The 22,019-nt window shown below is 48.2% G+C and overlaps 1 protein-coding gene across 1 annotated transcript in view; it reads left to right on the plus strand.

Moving 5' to 3' along the window:
• LOC108797886 (sodium-dependent noradrenaline transporter-like) overlaps positions 1–22,019 on the plus strand; it is a gene marked incomplete at its 3' end in the record, with an annotated part of 45,065 nt that overhangs the window by 17,367 nt on the left and 5,679 nt on the right. Inside the window, exons 2-3 of the mRNA XM_018569582.1 lie at positions 3,618–3,749; positions 21,053–21,290. Coding sequence (XP_018425084.1) covers positions 3,618–3,749; positions 21,053–21,290 — 370 coding nt within the window. The remainder of the gene's footprint in view (positions 1–3,617; positions 3,750–21,052; positions 21,291–22,019) is intronic.

Genomic DNA, 22,019 nt, shown 5'->3' on the forward strand with positions numbered 1-22,019 from the left:
TTTCCTTGGTGTATGAGGGCAAGTTTAAGATGTGGGGTCTAAAATGGGCAGCCACAGTATTGCTGGCATTCTTAGCCAGACTGCCTACCTCTGAAATAATGGGTCTATTGGGAGGGGGGCATGTTATGTTGCTTTTGCGTCTTTGGTAGAGCATAAGATGCGGACACTCGTAAAAACTCCCATGTGTGTTTAGGAATTAAAACGGATTTGTAGGCCGTAGTGTTTGTTGAACATTTCAACTGTAGCATTAGAAATGTTTTATACAATGCCTATTTTTTTAATATTAAGGCACCTTATTTCATATTGTTCATCATTTATAGTTACAATGTTGCCCCCCCCCTTGGGTTTAGTAACAATACGGTCATTATTTTGCAAGTGTCTAAGGGGCCTGGACTTGATTAAAAAATTTGTTGGAATTTTAGTAAGAAAATATTGCTTTGCAGTGGTATCAGATACTTTCTCTATGTGAGCGACTGTTTGTTGGAGGAAGACAGAAATGTTAGGATTTGTATGTAATGATGGGAATGGATTTTGTATTTCTTTCTTAAATCCTTTATTGGTACCTCAGAGTCAGTACATCCCAGTCCATGCTGTCCCCATTCACCAATTCCCTGTAATCCTGTCTATAAATGACAGCTATGTGCTTGAATATCTAAAGAGCCCACTCCACGGGTCATAGTATTGTTTTTCATAGTACCATGTTCACAACTCAAAAATTTGGTATTGTTAGAATTAAATGGTCTAGGACATATTTGTCTCTTTGTGCAAACTGTGAAAGAATAAAAGAGGAGAAATGAGAAGAAGCATCGGAAAGATTTTTTTCTTCATCTATAAATTGTCTGTTTTTATATCTTGATTTATGAAATGTATTTTGATACAGATAGTTCTATTTATCAGGCTGTGCACTGCAGAATGCCATTTTATCTAATTTTACTAATAATATTATTATTAAACTTGTCCAGATATACTTTTAACTCTGTCCTTTTCTCCAAATAGTTTGTGGGAAGACAGACTTGCATTCTGCATTAACTGGATATTATCATCTATCAATTTAATTTCTTGTTATATTCCTTAATCAATATACCTATCATATTTTAAGAGCAGATGTTTAAATTCGCTTCCCATTTCAATCTAAAGTCGGTGCTTACATTTTTTAAGTTTAGAAATATTTGAATGAGGTGAAGCTCTGCAGACATCCATCATGCAATCATGTGCAAGCAAAAACACTTGTTTGTTTTTTTCTTGTGCGTAATTGGGTATTCTTTGCAAAGTGAATTTTTACCACATTCATTAACCACTTCCCGGCCGGCCAGGAGCTATCTAGATCTGAGCGGGCGTCTTTAGACGTTCGCTCAGCCACGCTCCCTCGTGCACGCCGCTGGGCACGTGCGAGCGGGAGATGCCCGTTGTTTGGAAACAGGCAGCGATGCCCGTTAATATACAAGCGATCCGCCGGCATTCTTGTGTCACTCTCCAGCTTCCGATGCTGGAGAGAAGCTGATGCAGCAGATCTCTGCTTCATCAGCTTCTTAAGGGGGGTCCTAGGTGACATTGGGGGTCTTGGAGACCCTTGATGTCTCCATAAAGAGGACCTGTCACATATTTTGCTATCACATAAGGGGGTTTTCTAACCCCCCTATGTGATCGCAATAAAGTTAAGTGAAAAAAAATAGGAAAAAAAATGTAAGTCCCCCCCAAAAAATGTAAAGTTACAAATAAAAAAAAGAATACATTTTTTTAATAAAGTCCCCCCCATACATACACGCATGCAAACAGGCATCGGGTGCGCATACGTGCAAAAACGACGATTTCGCCCATTACGCCGCACATGTGACATATCGTCGCGAACGTCGGAATGAGAGCAATCGTTCTAGGGCCATCAATCACTGATAACACTAAACTGATGAGCTGTAAAAGCTTTTAAAGTGTCACCTATGGTCAATTTCGGGTATGGTAGTTTTTTGCGATTTCGCGGGTGCGCGCAATTTTCAAGCATGACCTGTTTGGTGTCTATTTACCCGACGTGACCCTGTCTTTTATATTTTACCAAAAATATGGGTAATAATGGAACATAATGGGGGGAAAAAACTTTTTTTCCCAAAAATTTCAATAATTTTTCCTTAATATAGTAAAATATAAAAACCCCAGTGGTGACTTCCGGTTCCGATTCGCCCTGAACCGGGACGCCTGTTATCATCACATATTTACATGTCACAGGTACGTCGGATTTTCTTATGCCGGGGGGAGCAGCAGGTGGAGGGAAAAAAAAAAGAGAGATAACTATCGGCAATTGACTGCAAAAGAGGGCGGGTACAATGCTAGTTTACTATTGGCTATTGCAATAGAAATAGCCAATAGTAATGTCCCAATGCTTTTGAATGGGACTTTTTTTTTTTTTCTCTATTCTGACATGCTCGTGTCAGAATAAAGAAAAAAGACACAGCGGGGTTTCTCTCCTTGGCGGCTGAATTCTCCTGAATCCTCTTACTCTAAAACATTGTCTGGAACAGTAAAGTTAATCAAGATTTGAGATTATACAATTTCCTGCCCCATATATTCTGGGTTGATTATAGAACCATTTTATTCTTATTGCCTAAACAAAACTGTTTCATATATTTAACATCCGTCTTTAACAACTTTAAAGAGTGATTTCTGTTCCTTTATTGTCAAAATGTCTTGCTAATCTACATGTGTCAATGTGCTACCTTTTTAAATTAAGGGCCATATCTGAAATTTTCACATTTTCTGGATATTTGTCTGTCATGTCATTTTCTGACACCAAGTCCTTTGAGCTGCATTGATCTACATAGATCACTGCAAGCTCAATGCAAGGGCACATAGAAAACAATTCCATGTCCCTATCACATGTTCACACTATACATGAGATGTGGTGCGCACTGTGCAAAATTCAGAATATATGCATTTTTGCAGCAACTTACTGCACAGCATGTCACTGCACTGTGCCGCAGCGCACTGCAACACGCTGTGGTGTATAGAGTTAAATAAAGTGTAATTTTGTGACACTTCAATAAAGTTTAAAAAGAAAAAGTAAACAAAAGTGATGTGTTCTAACACTGCCCCTAGACAATGCACATCAGCACACACACATTGTAGCATGCAATGTGGTGTAAACATGTCCTAAGCCTGGCTCTGGTGCTCCACCACTGTCCTGAAATCGTTAGTCTGTATTCTTTTAGAAAAACTGTCACATGACAATAAACAAAAATGTATCAGTACTTGTACTTGTAAGTACTTGGGCAAGTAACAGTACTTGTAATCGCAAAACTGGTATCGGTGCATCCCTTTATTTATATTTATAAAAATAAAATCATACATTAAAACAGAGATGTACAAATCCCAGGATTTGTACAAATCCCTTTTTCCCCTTTTTCCCTTTCGAGCTCCAAGAATACTTTTCTTGGAGCTCGAAAAGTATTCGTACTTGTACTTGTACCGAGTACTGTACTTGGTATCAGTGCATCCCTAATTGATATTGTTTGTTTTTGTAGCTGTAAAAATGTGGCTTTCATGTCTATAATACATCTGATGTCTGAAATTATGTATTTTATAACCCTGTCTGAGAACATAACATTATGTATTTTATGTTTTTCTCCTAGGTGCTTTTCTTATTCCATATACACTGTTCCTTATCATTGCTGGAATGCCATTGTTCTATATGGAATTGGCTCTTGGACAATACAACAGAGAAGGTGCAGCCACTGTGTGGAAGATTTGTCCCTGTTTCAAAGGCAAGTATTATACTCCATGCTAAAAAAAGTATATATTTATTAGATTTCAGACAATCATTTAGATTTCAAACAATGTAAAAAAAAAAAAGTCTACACAGCAGAAGAAGGTGGCCGATGCATATGCTTCGGCTCAACTGAGCTGAATTGACAGCTGAAGCGGGGCGAACAGCCTGCCAAAGGCTGGCCGTTCTCCGCGCAAATGACAGCTGGGTGGAGCCAGCCATGATCTCACAGCTGGCTCTGCCCAGTTGTAATTACAGCCCCACGTCCCCAAATGACTTGGGGACGCTGATTTGTCATTAAACAATAATAACTGGGCGGAGCCGGCTTTGATGTCATGGCCAGCTACGCCCAGTTGTTATTCATTGGCCAGGACCTGCTAGAAGACTCTAGCAGGTGACGGTCAATAGGACACAGTTGGGCAGAGATAGCTGTCACTGCTAACTCCGCCCAATTGTTCTTTTTCTTTTTTTTAAATATCTTTATTTCTTTTTTAATTTTACAATGTATTTACATTTTTAAAATATATATATATATTTTTTTTTAATTCTTTCGTTTTTTATTTTGAGCCAACGTTTTACAATATACATACAACACATAAACAGTTGAGCCATTAGAACGTACAGGTACAAACTGCAAATGTATATCAACATCTTCCAGCCCCATTCGCTGAAGTAACCAAATAGTTAACATTAACAGTACAACATCATATGTGGCGTCTGGGCGTTCTGGGGTGATTGCAATGTAGATCATACAGGTCCTGAAGTACAATAGGCAATAAGTTTGATAGGCAGGGGTGGGGAAGCCTAGGGGTCCACCAGTCTGCTTCCGTAGACTGAGGAGTGAGGTAGGGCAAATAACCACTTGGGGACAAAATAGGGAGGAGGGAAGGGGTAGACAGACAAAAAGAAGGGAAGGCATCGCCAGCAAGGGGGCATGGAAGGGAAGGTAGAGATTGCCGGGACATGGTAGAGCCTGTTGAAAGGGCCACTCACGGGGTATTCCCTCGATGGTTGTGTAAGGGGGACAGATCGTACAGAGTATGCCATGTACTCCAGCCAGTAGAACCACGTCTTTGAGTAACGCTCCTGCCTGCCCTGGGAGGAAAGAACCATGTCCTCCATTACACTAATCTCCTCCACCCGGCGCACACACATAGAAATTGCAGGGGAGGAGGTGTTTCTCCAGAGGCTCGGGATGCAGGATTTAGCCGCATCCAGCAAGTGGCGCACCACAGATTGGGAGTAAGCTTTCCTGGACATTGGAATGTTGTGTAGCAGGAAGATTGAGGGGTCCAACGGGAGGTCAGATTCCAGAAACTTCTTTACAATGTCACAGACCGTAGACCAGAATTGTGCTAAGGCAGGGCAAGGCCAAAAAACATAAAGTAGAGTACCCCATCTGCGTTACATCTCCGGCAGACATCGGCAACTCCACCATATATTTTGTGTAAGAGCCCCGGTGTGCGATACCATCTCATAAGGATCTTAAGGATAAGGATATTCCCGACATTGGGCTTCTGAGAGGGTGATCCCTAGGTCTCGTTCCCAGTGCGTCAGAAACGCAGGTTTCCCGAGGTCAGTTGGTGCTGAAAGGGTAGCATAGATCTCTGATAGAGTATGTCGCGTCGGTCCCCTAGAATCGCATAATCTTTCAAAAGGCGTATTTCCAAAACATGCCGCTGGCGGTAAGGTAAGTAAGAAGTGTCTCAGTTGGTAAGCTTTCCATTGATCTAAGCCAAAGACTCCGTCGGCATCAGTAAGGGTTTGCATGGAGGGCCATGTACCTCTGCTTAGAAAATGAGATGCTTGAAACAGGTTTTTGGCGAGCAAGAGTCGGAAAGGACCAGACAAGTTAACTGGCGGAAAGGCCGGGTTACCCATAATTGGGTAAAGCGGGGAAGCCTCGGAAATCAGACGACACCTGTTAAGTGCCTTTGAGCTTACTGCCAGAGTCGCCCCGATCAGGGGGTGGGCCTTAAGCGAGGGGGGAAGAGTCGAGGGACACCATGCCATCATAGGCAGGAGATAGGGCGACATGGATTGCTCCAAGGGCACCCATTGTTTGGTAGAGGAATGTCTGCACCAGTCAACTAAGCGAACCAAATGGCTAGCTATATAGTATTTTCGTAAATCAGGAAGGGCTAGACCCCCCGAGTCTTTGGGTAAAGTCAGGAGGGAGTGGCTCAAGCGAGGGTGGCGGTTAGCCCATACAAATTTCATCAGTAATGAGGTAACCTGCCGAAAGTACCTATCCGGGATCGCTATGGGAAGTGCTTGAAAGAGATACAGAAATTTAGGCAAAATAGTAATTTTGATAGCGTTGCACCGCCTAAACCAGGAAAAGAAGCCCTTCTGCCAGTTGGAGAGTAGCACGCGTACCTGTGCCAGAAGAGGTGGGAAATTGTAAGTGAAGATATCTTTCACGTCCGGAGGTACGAACGTGCCCAGGTATTTCAGCGCTCGGGTTGTCCACTGGAAATGAAAATTATTCTGCAGAGAGCGAGTGAGCAGAGGTGGGAGAGAGATTCCCATGGCAGTGGATTTGCTGAAGTTGATCTTCAGGTTGGACAGCTCACCATACACCGCAAATTTCAGCATAAGATTAGGTAGGGAGATTACCGGGTTGGTCAGAGAGAACATCATGTCATCCGCATAGGCAGATACTTTGTACTCCTTTGATCCCATTTTAACCCCAGTCACGTCCACATTGGACCTAATGTGGCCCAAGAATGACTCCAGAGAGAGGGCGAATAGGAGTGGTGAAAGGGGGCAGCCCTGCCTGGTGCCATTCGTGATTGGAAAAGGGTCTGAACGCCATTCACCTTGGCACATGCTGTTGGGATGGAGTACACCGCTGAAATCCAGGATAACATGTGTTCTCCCAGACCAATGTGCTTCAGAGTAGCAAACATGAAGTCCCATGAGACCCGATCAAAGGCCTTTTCAGCATCGGTAGAGAGGAAGAGACAAGGCAGTTTGGATCTCGCCGCGTAATGGACAAGATGACAGGTCTTAATGGTGTTATCACGAGCTTCCCTTGCTGGAATGAACCCAACTTGGTCATAGTGTATCAAGGCAGGCATGTGGGGGCTCAGTCTAGTCGCCAATATTTTGGTAAATAGCTTCAGGTCGGTGTTTAGGAGAGATATAGGGCGGTAACTGCCACAAGAAGAGGGATCCTTGCCTTCTTTTGGGATAACTGAGATATGAGCAGAGAGAGAGTCTCGAGTAAGCCGCGAAGAAGAGGACAGGGCATTGAATGCGTTCGTAAAGCGGCCTGCCAGATCTGCGGACAAAACCTTATAATAGTGGGTCGTGAAGCCATCAGGCCCGGTTACTTCCCTGTCTTGGTGGCTTTGAGAGCCGCGCTGAATTCATCCGAGGTTATGGGAGCCTCCCTACCCTGTGCAGCCAGAGAGGACAGAGCGCTCGAGGATAGGTAAGAGGCGATCTTACCTTGTAAGGTGCCCTGAGGAGCAAGGTCAGAAGGGAGAGATTGCTGCGAACATGACCGCCTTGAGACCAATTTTGCCCTTCAAAAGCAAATACCGTCACTCAGCATCTGTCTGACAGTCCGTGAACGTCCAAGGTACCTGTCTAGAAAGCACTATAGAAACCCCTCTGGATTTGGAAGACTCGTTGCAAGAGTGGTAGGAGAATGGGTAACGGAAATCTTTAAGCGAAGAAGTAGCGTCAGCTCTAAAGTGGGTCTCCTGTATGAAAGCCAAATGGGATCCCCATCTCCCGAGGTCGTGCAGCAGCGTTTTCCTTTTTTCAGGGGTATTAAGGCCCTTGGCATTAATGGTGACCAGCTTCAGCTCCTCCATGTCCTGGCGATTAGAGGGAGCAGTAAGTGAATGGAGGACAGTAGTATAGGGCGACCAGGAGGGATGAGGAAGAGAGGCGGAGGGGAAGAGAGAAGAGAAAGAGAGAGGGGGGAGGTATGAGAGAGAAGAAAGGAAAGAAGAAGAGGATGAAGCAGAGAGGGGACGGGAGGAGAATGTGGGAGGGGAAGGCAACAGGGGTTGGGCAAAGCCTGCTAGATCAGCAGAACAGGGGGTTGTCTATGGGAGGTCTAACCCTCAGTGGCAAAAACTCCAGACCGTGGGGTCCAGGGATTGCCTGGCCTAAGGGGGGAAAAACAAAAACGAAAAACGAATAGGCTTGGCAATGGGTCTCGGAGAGGTTAAGTCCCAACCAGCTCCGGGTTCACAGCTTCAGTTGAGAGTAAATACAGGTAAATGATTGGCACCTGAGCAGTTTAAACATACAAAATATATACATGTCTGTCAGAGTATCATGTGTAGTCGGGGAAGGGTGGCCAACCCACACCCGAAAGCTCCACGGGATTGCCCCTCGCCGGGAGAGGAGGGCGCCCGCCTCCCAATCAAACCTTGCAGACCCCCAAAGGTAAAATTTAGGGATGACGCGGCTGCTGCAGCGACATCTGGAGGCGTGGCAGGAGAACTGACACTGCTGCGCTAGAAGAGAGCTGAGGAGGACTCTCACCTTGCACAGCGACCCACAGGTTGAGAACCACTGCTATAGGCCAAGACGGGACTGGGCTCTGCAGCTGGAACTAGAAGGATTGGATTTAAAGTGTGTGGCTATATAACATATGAGGTACATACTCCGCAGTACTGTCACTGATAGTGATTGGCTAAAAAAAAAAACAGAGCAGAGAAAGGTCCCGACCTTTCCGGGAGAAAGTGTTTATCTCCCGGCGGCCGAGAGCCACTAGGCGACCCCTGGCAAATTGTAATTTGACCCCCGCGGGGGTCCCGACCCACAGGTTGAGAACCACTGAGCTAGAATGAATGCTCTCAAGGAAATCGGCATAAAACATGGCATAGGGATATGACTTGAGGATACTAGGCCATAAGTCCCCACAGGGACTCCCCGCCCGGGTATCTCTCCAGGCCCCCCCGCAAATGCCCCCATATAGGCGGAGGGCGGCAAGGAGCCCGGAGAGAGCCCCCGAGAGGTCCAGTATAAACAAGGGAATGCTAAGGGTATACATATAAATCTCTATCCCACATATGTACCTAGAATAAATGCCCTAGATCAAGTATACCTCCTCTCGAGGAATACATCCAAGAGATGCTGGACATGGAACACGCTTAATGTAAAAGGCAATCATGTAAATCTCTATCCTACAGGCATATGTAGAGGGACTGCCCTGAAGCAAGAATAAGCACTCCCAAGGTAATAGGCATATAACATGGCATAGGAATATGACCTGAGGATACTAGGCACCAGGTCCCCACAGGGACCCCCCTCCCGGGGATACCCCGGGCCCCCCCACAGGCCCCCCCGTACAGGCGGAGGCCAGCAAGGGGCCCGGGGAGATCCCCAGGGAGGACCAGCACAAACAAGTTAATGCGAGAGGTAGTCATGTAAATCACTTCTCTTACAAGCGTATCTAAAACAACTGCCCTAATGCAAGGAAAAACGGCTCTCGAGGAACACAACCCCGAGATGTTAGACATTGAGCACAGTTAACAGTGGTATGCCCTCGGTCAATTGCCACGTTCAGGTTCGTGGGTGAAAAAAAAAACGCAATCGCAAAGTCACCATCCCAGAGTTCCCGGGTGTGATGACCTGGTTTCCGCCCATGCGACTGCATTCCGTCTATGGTTCATTATGTGATGGGGCCAGGTGTTGGGGACCCCGTTCCCTGGGTATCTGTAGGGGTCGTCTAGCTGACCGATCCGATGGATGGTATCGATTGGAGATCGGGACACAGGATGAGCGTCCAGCGGCGCGGGTCCCATCGGGTCTGCTGCCAGGATCCAAAAGATCTTGCAGCCAATTAGGCACAGGGATGGGGTCCGTTTGCAGAAAGGAGAAGAGCGCCGGGAGGTACAGGTGGAGGATTGTCTTTTGGACAATAAGGTAAAACGGGTAACCCCATTTATAGGTCGCACCACAGTCACGGATCTTCTCCAGGAGAGGACGGAGAATGCATCTCATCAGTAACGTATGTCTGGAGACATCTGGATACAGGCGAATTTGGGCACCATCAAAATCCAGCGTACCTTTCCTCCAAGCGTGGGTCATTATGTCTTCTTTTTTAGTATAGTAGTGTACTCTGCATATGACATCCCTGGGGCGGGCTACATCCGTGGAGCGGGGTCCCAGTGATCTATGAACCCATCCAGTTCGATCGGGGATCCATGGGGGCTGTCACGATACAGATTGAGAATCTCACAAACAGTCTGCTTGAGGTCAGTTGCGGCAGTGGATTCCGGAATGCCTCGGATGCGGATATTATTCCGCTGACCCCAGTTGTCTTGGTCGTCGGTGGAAAGCAGGACATGAAACGTCTGTTGTTGGTGGCACGTCTGTGTTCGCTCCAATAGGGCGACTCTCTCTGATAGATCCGAATGGGATCGTTCAACATCCGTAAGCTTAGATGTAAAGGTCGTGATCTCCTGTCTGATTTCAGCGAAGTCTTGTTTGTATATGGATTCAATGCGGGCCGTGAAAGCCTCAAAGTCTGCTTTAGTGGGAATGAGTGCTGCAATGTCAACCTTTGTCGGCAGGGCTTGAAGCAAGGCTCTAAGGTCAGCTTCCACTTGAGGTTCCATCTGCGAACCCAGCGCAGGCCAGTGGGAATCCCCCGTCGGCAGCAGTTTAGGGGAAGCCGAGCGCCAGGAGCTCGATGAGCCCTCTTCCCCAGACACGATAGGGGGTATAGCCCATGCATCTTGGCGTACTGAGGAGGCTGGGGGTGTCTGGGCCCGTTGGAAGCCTGTGCGAGGCGGCAGTGGGGATAGCCCATGGCTAGGGCTGGTCTCCATGTTTGGAGATGGGAACTGTGCCATAGTGGGTTCCCCCCTGGGTAGCATAGAAATTGAGGCCGGGGCTTCTCCGGCCTGTGCCCGAGTGAATACAGGGGAGGAGCTTACCTCTGTGTGAGGCGAAGAGGGCCGCCAGTGCCTCATGGATGGCAATTCCCAGGTAGTGGGGGGGATCAGCTGTGGGTTTTGCTGTTGGGCCCAGTCGTCCCCCTCCGTCCGCTGTGAGTCCATGTCCTCCAGTTCCCCGTCTCGGCCCGCTCCAGGAGTCGGGGTAGGAGGAGCCAAGTCTGTCCCTTGCGGGGTGGCGTCCTGCGGCCCGGTCAACAGGAGGCGACGGCCTCCTCTCCTCCGGGTCCCGTGCTCATGTTAGGGATGTCCGCAGGTCCTGCTGCTGGGTCCAGTGGGGGCTCTCTAGGTGTCGGAGCTCCGACCCCTCCGCTTTCTTTGACTGGCGAGTCTCCCGAAGCGGAGTGGGAGGAGCTAAATCCGCCTGACACTGAGTGGTATCCAGCGGCCCTCTCTGTACTGTGGAGTGGTGGGATGGAGGCCTCCTCTCCCCCGAGGAAGGGGCCCCAGCGAACTGGCGGTGGAAAGCCGATTTTGGGGTCGACTTGCGCCCCTTCTGCTTGCCCTTCTTTGACATGCTGCAGGCAGGCGATGAAGTGGCTCAGGGTGCCAGTAAAGAAGAAGCTGTGTCCGGAGCTATAGGAGTCTGCTGCCTCAAACGGCCATTGCCAAGCCACGCCCCCATCTTTAGAATATTTTTAAAATATTTTTTTTTCTACTATTTTCACAGATTTTCTATTCTGCTCGGTACCACAAAGCTACCAAGCAGAATAGCCAAGCCGAATGCCGCTCGGCGGCATTCTGCTATTCACTCACTGCCGTTCGCCCCTGTGTAAATAGGGGCGAACAGCAGCCAGTGAGCTGCCAGAGCTTCGGCTCAGCTGATCCAGATGTTGGATTGGCAGAGCATGTTCGGATTACCGAAGGCAGCTGATGTACGGCTGATTTCAGCTGATGTACGGCTGAAATCAGCCGATCTGAGCCGGAGTGAATAGCCGAACGTCGTTCGGCCCTGTTCACTTCGGCTCAGTTATTCACTCGGCTGCCTTCGGCAGCTTAGTGAATAACCCTATTAATAATTTACATATAGCAAAGTAATCAATTGATTGTTTAATCCAACATATTTGGCTAGGCGTTACATAAAGTATTCAGCTCTCTGCCCCAGAATATATTCAAACATCATTACATTTTGTAATCATCGATACATTTTGTACTTAAGTTTACTAAATAATGTTTATTTCACAATTAGGATTGTATTCATCAATTTTTGAGGAGGGCTCTCCTTTTTATCTGCTGCAGCCCTTCCCCTATCTTGTAGTTTCTCGTCCAGTAGAGTCTGATCTATCTGCCCCATTACTTTCTACCTTTCAATGCTAGTTTAAAAACTCCTTCAGCCTTCCAAAAAAGCTTTCATTTCACAGCATATCTGCTGCTGCCAATTACAACTCCAGCCCTAAAGGGGATAGTATATAGTATATTCCAATCAGATCCTTATCCCATTCCAAGCCCTGATGCAAGGGGAGTGTTGTTATACCCAAAACCTGTTGGCTGTCTTTTGTTTGACTGAATTGTGAACAATTGAAGGTACTTTTGGACTCTTTCACCTGTTTGTTTGGCACCCTTTATTTCTGAACAGCCACAGCACAACAGACCCCTTTCATTTAGGTGTAAACCAACCTCAGCATACAGGATGACCCCAGCTTAAAGGGTCATTAGTTCATTTGTTAGCCATAAATGTCTCTTTTATTACAATTGACTGATGTTTGGCATGTCATCTGCCCCTGTGGTTTATTATAATTTCATTCAGTAATATGAGGACACTCGCATATTTCAGGCACATTTTTTTGTATGGGACCATATCAGACATAAGAAACTAATCTGGACCCAACTGGTTTATAAACTATTATTATACCTCAAATTATACCGCAAGAAAAACAGATAGTTCCCACCAATACAGGATTTGGTTCAATCAGATTTTATTAGAAATTTTCAGTACAAATCAAGGAAAACAATCATACTTATGATGAAACAGTTATAAGTATAACAACAAATACAAAAGGGGAGGTGAAGGGGTACTCCCGGATAGGGATATCACAGTGCAGAGAAGGCTCTTCTCTTATCCGACCCAGACAGGGAGCAAGAGTGCAGGCCCCAGAGTCAGTAGCTGTAGATAGCTAGGCATGTAAAGCAAACGGCATTATAGTCATGGGGCGAGCCTGTCATCAAGGTACACTACTCAGGTGCCCCCACTCGAGAGCTCTAAGGCCATGTATATATGACAGCCAACCGGAATTCCCACTATAGTGAGATATCTCGAGTAGGAGGTTCATATGCAGCAGGACAAAAGATATGGGTGTCGGACAGGAGGCATGAGTCAACCAGGGTGGAGCCCCTAATGGGAGGAAGGGTATAAGAAAATGGGAAAACAGGGGAGTGAGAGGAATAGACTAGGCATAAGAGAAGCATAAGAGGGAGGATGGGGTTGAGAAGGCGAGTAAAAGAAAGGGCCCACTCTCTGTCACGGAATCCAGCTACCTCAGAACACCAGGGAGTCAAGAGGAGACAGCCTCCGGAAAAGCAGCCGATTCCCTAAATAAGAGCCAGGCAGACCAGGTGTGCACATATCCAGGGCCATTCCCATGCTCCTCTGCCAAGAGGCCCTCCAGATCAGCTATGTGGTCCATCTCTACAGCCCATTCAGTGAGAGTGGGGACCACCGGTGTACACCAATGTCGTGGGATAACTGCCCGAGCAGCCGTTAGAAAGTGTCGCAGGAGGCCTCTTTTTGCTGACTTCAGGGACCCAGGGAGCATCGAGAGTAGCAGTATCTTAGGATCATTAGCTATTGCAGTACCTGTCACTCTGAGGTAGATCCCCAGAATCCCCCGCCAAAACTCCTGAAGCATAGGTCAGCTCCACCAGATGTGCGTCATGTGTACCAGGGGTTCCCCACAACGCCAACAGGAATGTGGGGTAGCCGGATAAATATGGTGGAGGACTGCCGGGCATCTGTACCATCTAGTTAGGATTTTCCTAACTAGATGGTACAGATAGTTCTTCTCGTGAGCTTTACTGGCAATAGATAGGGAATCGGTAAGTACGAATGACCGATCCCACTCAGCGTCCGTCACGGAGACCCCCATCTCCCGTTCCCACACAGATGTGTAGGTCGGTAGAGTAGGGGAAGTCGCAGCGGAGAGGACAGAGTAGATAAGAGAAACCGAATGTGTTGGAGGCAAGGAGGCCAATAATAAAGAGTCAAAGGCAGTGGGATCCGCCCGGAAGCATTCCGTCGTGGGGAAGGAGGCGACAAATGAGCGGAACTGCCCCTCCGCCAACCAAGTTCCCCGGGATGTGCCTGAGGACGCATTGGAGTCCTTGGGCTGGGCCCTCAGGGCTGAGGTCAGGCGATGGTGTGTTGTTCTGTCCTATCGACCCAGCACAGACTCTGTCAATGCCGGAGGGAATGCCGGGTTACCGAAGAGTGGCGTCATTGGGCCTAAATAAGATGAGATGCCCAAGCGAGCGACATATCGATCCCACAACCTCAGGGTGTGTGAGGTCAAAAGAGGAAAGGTTGGGGACCTGACCCTGGAGCCAGGTGGTATCCAAGGCAAGGCCAACAGGTAAGCAGCTGTAAGGGTTGCCTCCAGATGTACCCATTGTTTGTCTCCAGCATGGTGGAACCAGTCCACAATGCGGACCAACACCGCCAAGGCATAATAGAGGAAGACGTCTGGTGCACCGGCTCCCCCCCCTGCGTTTCGGCAGAGCCAGTGTTTTGTAGCTGAGCCTGGGTCGAGAAGAGCCCCACACAAATTTTGTGAATGTCTGTTGAACACGTCTCAAATATATAGTAGGGAGGGCGATGGGTAGCGTCTGGAATAGGTAAAGGAACTTCAGGACAATGTCCATTTTCAGCACGTTGATCCGGCCCAGCCAAGATAAGAATTTACGGTCATATGCCGTCAGGTCTCGGGATATTCCCGCAAGCATGGGGAAGAAGTTCAGGGAGTATAGATCAGCCAGGTTCCTAGGGAGACGGATTCCCAGATATTTCAAGGAAACGGGGCATAAGCGGAAGGAGAAGTTGTTGGTAAGGAGGCGAATATCGTCGTCCTCCAGAGACACATTAAGGATCTCTGATTTAGAGATATTAACTCGAAAATTACTCAGATCCCCAAACCGTTCAAATTCCCTCAGAATGTTTAAAGCATAGGAATTGAATTGAACCATTAGGGATTATGGCCCCACATGCTGTCTCGCAATCACCAAACAGGTGAACAGGTGGGAGGTAACCGGGGATTGTTGCAGAAAATCCCACCGTCTGTGTTGTTCAGGATCAGCAGTCTGGTGGGCATAGTAACATGGGGCTGAGTTACATAGAGCAAAAGGTCATCCGCAAACAAAGCAAGTTTAGATCTATGGGGGCCTACAAGCAAGCCTTGAAAAGCTGAATTTTGATGGAGGGCTACTGCCAGGTGCTCCATGGTGATAACGTAAAGGAGAGGGGACAAGGGGCAGCCCTGTCGGGTGCCATTAGCAATCCGGAAGGTGGGAGACAGGGAGCCATTGACACGAACCCATGCCGATGGGTGCGAGTACAGGGCCATGATGTTACTCAGCATAGTGGAGCGCACATCCAACTGTAACAGGGAGTGTCTGAGGAAGGTCCAATCCACGTGGTCAAACGCCTTATCAGCCTCCACAGATAGGAGGCACAGAGGGGTGTGAGACGTTTGGGGATAGTGCATCAGGAGTAGGGTCCGAATAGTGTTGTCCCTGGCCTCTCGGCCCTGGACAAAGCCCATCTGGTCAGGGTGGATCACTCCTGGAAGAAGAGGCTTCAGTCGGGTAGCAATCATCTTGGCAAACAGTTTCACATCGACATTGATTAAAGAGATCGGCCTAAAATATGTGCAAAGAGTGTGATCCTTGTCAGGCTTAGGGAGCAAGGAGATGTGCGCCTCCAACGCCTGTTGTGGGAACGATGCACCCTGGGACACGGAGTGAAAGACCCGAAGCATGAAGGGGGCAAGCGAGTCCCTAAAATGTTTGTAGAATTTCACCGTGTAGCCGTCGGGGCCGGGAGACTTGCCGGTGGGTGCGGATTTGAGGGCCGCAAGTAACTCTTCTATGGTGAAAGGTGACTCCAATGCCTCAGCCTCAGAGTCCGCCAACACAGGGAGGGCAGTGTCATGAACATAAGCCGACACCCGTGCGTCATGGTTGGAGGATGAAGCCTCCGATCCCGTAAGATTATACAAGGATGTGTAAAATTCCACGAACGCACCCTGGATCTCTGTAGGCGAGTGCCTTAGGGTCCCCTCCGGGGAACGAACATGGGGAATATAGGTATGTGTAGCTCTTGGGTGCAGCATCTTAGCCAGAGCTCTTCCGCACTTGTTCCGTTTCTCATAAGCCCTGGTCTCAAGTTTACCCTGGTATGTACGCGTCGACAAATCAAGGAGACTAAGTAGGTGCAGACGAGGCTTAGAGGTGCGCAGCATGAGCTCTGGCGAGGGGGAGCTCGCCAGAGTCTCTAGGTCAGTGAGGTGTTGAATGGCCTCACTAATCTTCCTAGACCGTTCCTTCTTCAATCTAGAACCCTGCTGAATCAGTGTGCCCCTCAGGACCGCTTTCAGTGCCTCCCACTGAAGAGGAAGAAGAGTGGGGTCAGAAGCATGGACATCTAGGAATTGGGCAATACCCTCCTGTAGAGCAGCGACACAACTCGGGTCAGACAGCAAGGATTCATTCAGCCTCCATGTCCATTCCTGGGCGGGAGCCAGCGGGATTTGCAAGGACAGTGTAACTGCAGCATGGTCTGACCAAATCATTGGGCCAATGTCGCAGGAGACAGCCCAGTCCAACAGTGGATGGGAGGTGAACAAATAGTCTATTCTACTATAGGAGTGATGCGGTGCGGAGAAGTGAGTGTAGTTCCGAGTTTGAGGGTGTAAGACTCTCCAAGTGTCAATCAGGTGTAGGCGAGAGAGTTGAACCCAGACCCTATGAAGTTTGGCAAAGGAAAGGGCAGCCCGTCCCGTGGACGGGTTGAGACTGGGTTCCAAGGCCAAGTTGAAATCCCCCCCCACTATCACCATGCCCTCCGCAAAAGCCTCCAGCTCCTTCAGAAGCCGGAGCGCGGATGCAGTCTGGTCAGTATTAGGGAGATAGAAGTTAGCGATGGTGTAGGTCCGACCCCAAAGTGACAGTTTGAGCCATTGGTATCGTCCAAATTCGTCTGCCTTATGGTCGAGAACCACTACTGGAAGAGATTTGTGGATAGCAATAGAGACCCCCCGCGACTTTTGGATGGCATTGGTACTATGGTACCAGGACGTGAAATACCTTTTGGCACACAATGGAGCGTGGTCAGTCTGGAAATGTGTTTCCTGAAACAGGGCAACTTGCACCTGGGACTTGTGCATGTGGTACAGGATCTGCCCACTTTTGGATGGGACATTCAGACCCCTGGCGTTATAGGTACATAGGCGCAGCTCTGCGGGGGCAACTACAGGCGTGGCCATGGCAGAGAGTGTGGGAAAAGGGGAAAAAAGAAACAAATCAGAGTTCGAGGGTAGAGGAGACAGGGCCACAGGGGGCAGAGACAGGAGGAACCTTAGATGGGTATAAAGGATATAATGGAGGAATAGAAAAAGAAAAAGCTGAAATAGAACTAGAGGGGGAGGTGAGGAGGTAGGGGGGATAGGTGAGAAAAGTAAGATAAGCGACACAGGAAAGGGACGGAAAAAAATACAAAACTAAAAGCGCAGCCGGAGCCGCTACGGGAAGGATAAGCGTCTAGTCAAAGCTAGAATACAACAGTCTCCAATAGGAGACGTAATACCTATGTGGGGAGAAGTGGTCGAGAATGAAGGAACAAGGTGCCTACCAGGGCCCAATTATGAAAATGACATAAAATACTGCAACTGGTCTCGACACCCACTAGAACTAAGCATAACATCAATTCCATCCCAACAGACTTCCTGCGGCAAGTGGGCAGGTAGTCATTCCGGTGTTCTCTGTCCCCACGTCCGCGACCCCCCCCCACAATCGGGAAGAGTGCCAACAAGAGGAGAGCGGACCCCTCCCACCTCTGTTCAGGGTAGGGGGGATCGTCAAGTTGATCTACCCATGCCAGCCCCCACCCCACAACCACAAAGAGCATAAACAGTAATACCACACAACAGTAAAAACAGGTCAAACAGTATGCCTACCGGAAAATGAAAGGCATAGGCCAGGGCATAGCAAAACCCTGAATATACTATGAGGCAACCCGTGAGCTGGTGGGAGCCTTGTAAGGAGCCCTCCAGGTCAGGGGGTCATTCAGAATACCTCGCCGTCGGTCAGGCAGCATGGGGGTGTCCACCGGAGCCCCCCCGCTAGTCCCGAAAGGCCAAGAGGGAATGGGAACAGTCAGCTCACCCCCAGACGGCCCAGGTCAACCGCGGCTTACAATGACCTGGAAGGAAAAGTTGGTTGGGTGGGGTCCCGGGCAACAATATGGGATAAAGGCAATAGGACAGGCCCCTGAGACATAAGGCATGTATTCGTTCCTCGGGGGATCAGCATTATGATGACAAAAAACACAATGTAATATACGGCACGGCCTAGTATATATGACGGGGGGTGAGCTGACCCGTGAGCCAGTAGACACCCATCCGGTGTGCCACGGGATCAGGGGTCGTCCAAGGGCCCCCCGCCCTCCGGTTGTTCGAGTGGGCCAGGTAAATCCCAGGAGTCCAGCAGCCCCCCACAGCGCCCCCAAACCGCTAAAGGTGGAAGGGGGTCGCCATGAGGAACCGATCCACATCCGAAGCCCGCCAGGAGCAAGATGGACCAGCCGCAGCCCCTGTAAGCCTATGAAAGAGAAATGGTTAGTGAAGGCAATATAGTACAAGACAAAGTCATTTCAGGTAAACGAATAACAAGGCGCCTGACAGAGGATACAGCCGAGGGTATGCCGGACACAGTAGTTTAACCCTCATTTGCTGACGGGGCCCCGGCCCCAACCGGTCCCCGGTTTCTACGGGACGATCTCGAACGGGCCCTGCTGCGGCGATGAGGTAAGGCGTCAAAAGGCCGGGAATTCACTCAAGTGAAAGGCAAGTCCAGCCAGTCCGGCACCAGGATCGGGTCTGTCTCCAAGAATTCAAAAAGTTCAGGCAGCTGTATTGGGGAGCGGAGATGGAAGGACCCGGAGCTCTTACGAATTTGAATGCTGAAAGGGTGACCCCAGCGATAGGTAGCTCCCACCTGACGGAGAACATCTAGCAGAGGTCTCACGGTCCTGCACATTGCCAGGGTTAGGCGGGAGGGGTCTGGGAGAAGTTGGATGGAGGCGCCGTCAAAGTCTATAGGACCTGTTCTCCAAACTGAGCGAAGGATCTCCTCTTTAATAGCGTAGAAGTGTACCCGACATAGGACATCCCTAACACGGTTCAGGGGTCCCGGAGTGGCACCGGATACACGGTGAACCCTGTCCAGTTCGATGAAGGTGGTGGAAGGTTTACCTAGGGCCAGATTGAGGATAGCGGTGATGGGAGCGTGTAGATTGGGGCCGTCAGTAGCCTCAGGGATCCCCCGCAGGCGAATATTATTGCGTCTACTGCGATTCTCACCATCTTCCACTCTCAGTTGCAGCTGTTGGAGTTGGGTGCGATGAGACGCCTGGGCAGCCTCTAGTGCCCCCAGGCGGGCGTCATGGGATGTCACCGAGTCTGATAGGGCCGAGATGTTAGTGTCTGCGGTAGTCACCCTCTGGCGGAGCTCTCTCACCTCACCCCTCAGGGTGCTTTCTAACCTCAGGGCCCAGGAATCAAAGTCAGCTCTAAAGGCTGTAAACAGTTCACGTACCTCCCCTGTAGTGTGATCTGGGTCCAGGGGCACCGCAGGTGGCTGTGACTCACGGTCCTCTAGAGAGGCTGGTAGTGTCTCACATTCAGTGGGGGAAACATCAGGGTCCTGGTTCCTTACACGGCGCCTGTGAGGCCACTGAGACCGGAGAGGATGGCTGGGTGGGGGATAACGTGGGGCCCAGGGCCTTCGGTCCCGAGGGTCAGGTGGAGGAACGGAGCCCCTGAGTGGATGCGGGAGCGGGCGCAGCCGCGGCCTTAGGCGGGACGGCTTTTGGTGCCATGGTGCGGCCGGCCTGTGATGTGGTCTCGATCGTGCTGTGCCTGAAATAAGAGGCGATGTCCCAGGTCCAGGAAGTGGAAGGAGTCTCGGGCGAGGTCTGGGCACCGGGCATAGGGCAAAAGGTAATACCTGAGCTGAACAGTCTACTGAGTAATAGCCCCGGATCGGCAGAGCTCAAATCCGTGCGTCTTCACTCCTCCATGGTCGGCCACGCCCCCCCCCCCACCAATACAGGATTTAATTTTCTGCTGAAGCTGGACCTGTGTTCCAAATAGGAAATGTAAGTGCATTGTCTAGGGCAGGGATGGCCAAAATGCGGCCCTCCAGCTGTGGTGGAACTACGAATCCCATGAGGCTTTGCAAGATTCTCACAGCCACATACATGACTTCCGGAGACAGATGCTTCATGGGATTTGTAGTTTCACCACAGCTGGAGGGCCGGAGTTTGGCCATCCCTGGTCTAGGGTACTTGGTTTGCCATATACATTATGTGCTGTGGCCCCTAGGGAGGAACTAGGGTATGCTTGCTTGTGAGCACAAAAGTTTATATTTTGTAGAGCTAGGTTTAACGTGCATTTCCACCTTTTGTAAGTGATTAGCATTTATTGTAGTAATAAAGAGGTGCAGTGATGATGTATACATGTACACATTTTCATGACTCACATTGCAGACTTTCTTCATTTTTTATGAAGATTTTATTAGGCCTGAAGTCTAAAAATTTAAAATTTTCTCCAAAGGAACTTCAGTTAGACACCAGGATCAGATGGTAATTAGGCTATAATCAGCTGCCCCCTCTCCCTGTCACCCATTGTAACATGATCAGCAAACACTAGCTCTGCCTTTACACTGTCCAGGGAAGTGGGGATATTTTCACACTGCTTGCACAGCACAGAGGCAGAAAATTCCATGTGGATATAATGAGGAAAGCTAACAAAAATGTAAGTTTCTGTTTTCATGTACATCAACTGCATATGCCCATTTCATGTACACATGTAATAAAGTTAATTGCGGCCTGTTTGCAACCCGCGCTGTTGTGTGGATTCTTGATACCTGCACAAACTCCCTATGGGCTTATGTGCCCCATGAGACAGCAAAGTCCAAGATTACTACCTTTAAAAGCAAGATAACCTACAAGACAATATATCTGCTGTTGCTTATAAGAGAGAAGTTATAAGAGAGAATTAAGTATACAAAACATGTGTAAAGTTATTCTGATGGTTAATATTAGGGAATTTTGTGTTGTACATGTAGCGCAAGTTTGTCTTACAGATCTTATTTTATTCACTAGGTGTTGGCTACACTGTGATATTAATAGCACTTTATGTGGGCTTCTACTACAATGTCATCATTGCATGGTCATTATACTATTTGGCATCTTCCTTCACCTCTGAGCTTCCTTGGACCACATGTGGAAATGTGTGGAACACTGCAAATTGCACTGACCCAAGTCTTCTCAATGCTTCTCTTTTTGAAAATGGAACAAAATATTCAAAGTACAAATTAACTCCAGCTGCACAATTTTATGAGTAAGTATTCTTAATGAGTTAAACTCTTCTGCACTTTAATAGTGATCATCACTGGCAGTCTATACTGCTATTCCTTTTTTGCCATTTAGCACAAACCAAGCATTTTGTACAATATGATAAAATGTTTAAACTGACTCTAAACTCAGACGCTAAAACTTAAAAATGCACTCAAGTACCTTAACTATTAACACAAATGTAGTTTATTTGTGCGTCATTTAGCTGTAGATCTTCAAATCATTTCTGAATTTGTGCTGATTCTCTCCTGCCTTATGGAGGTTGGCTATCTTTGTTACTCATGATCCCTGTGTGTGTTTTAAGGTAGCTACCAGTCAAAGTAAATTAAACGTGAGATTGTAGTCCATCACGGGAGTGAGCTTGGAGCGGTTGCTACCTTACGACAAACACAGGGACCGTAAAGCCACCCTCCAGAAGAAAGGACAATGTCAGCATGGATTTAGAGATGATTTGAGTATCTGAAGCCAAGTGATAAGTAGCTGCCTCATTTCCCACCCTCGGCTTATATTCGGGTCAATACTTTTTCCCAGTTTTTTTGGGTAAAAGTAGGTACCTCGGCTTATACTCGGGACGGCTTATACTCGAGTATATACGGTAAGCTACATTTTTTTACTAGGTAAGGTACTTGAATGCATTTTAAGATTTTAACTCCTGAGTTTAGTGTCACTTTAAGTAATCAACTTAACTTTATATCATATCACCATTCCAAACCTG

This window comes from Nanorana parkeri, unplaced genomic scaffold (assembly GCF_000935625.1).
Source record: "Nanorana parkeri isolate BGI_ZX_2015 unplaced genomic scaffold, ASM93562v1 scaffold1362, whole genome shotgun sequence".
Lineage (NCBI taxonomy): Eukaryota > Metazoa > Chordata > Amphibia > Anura > Dicroglossidae > Nanorana > Nanorana parkeri.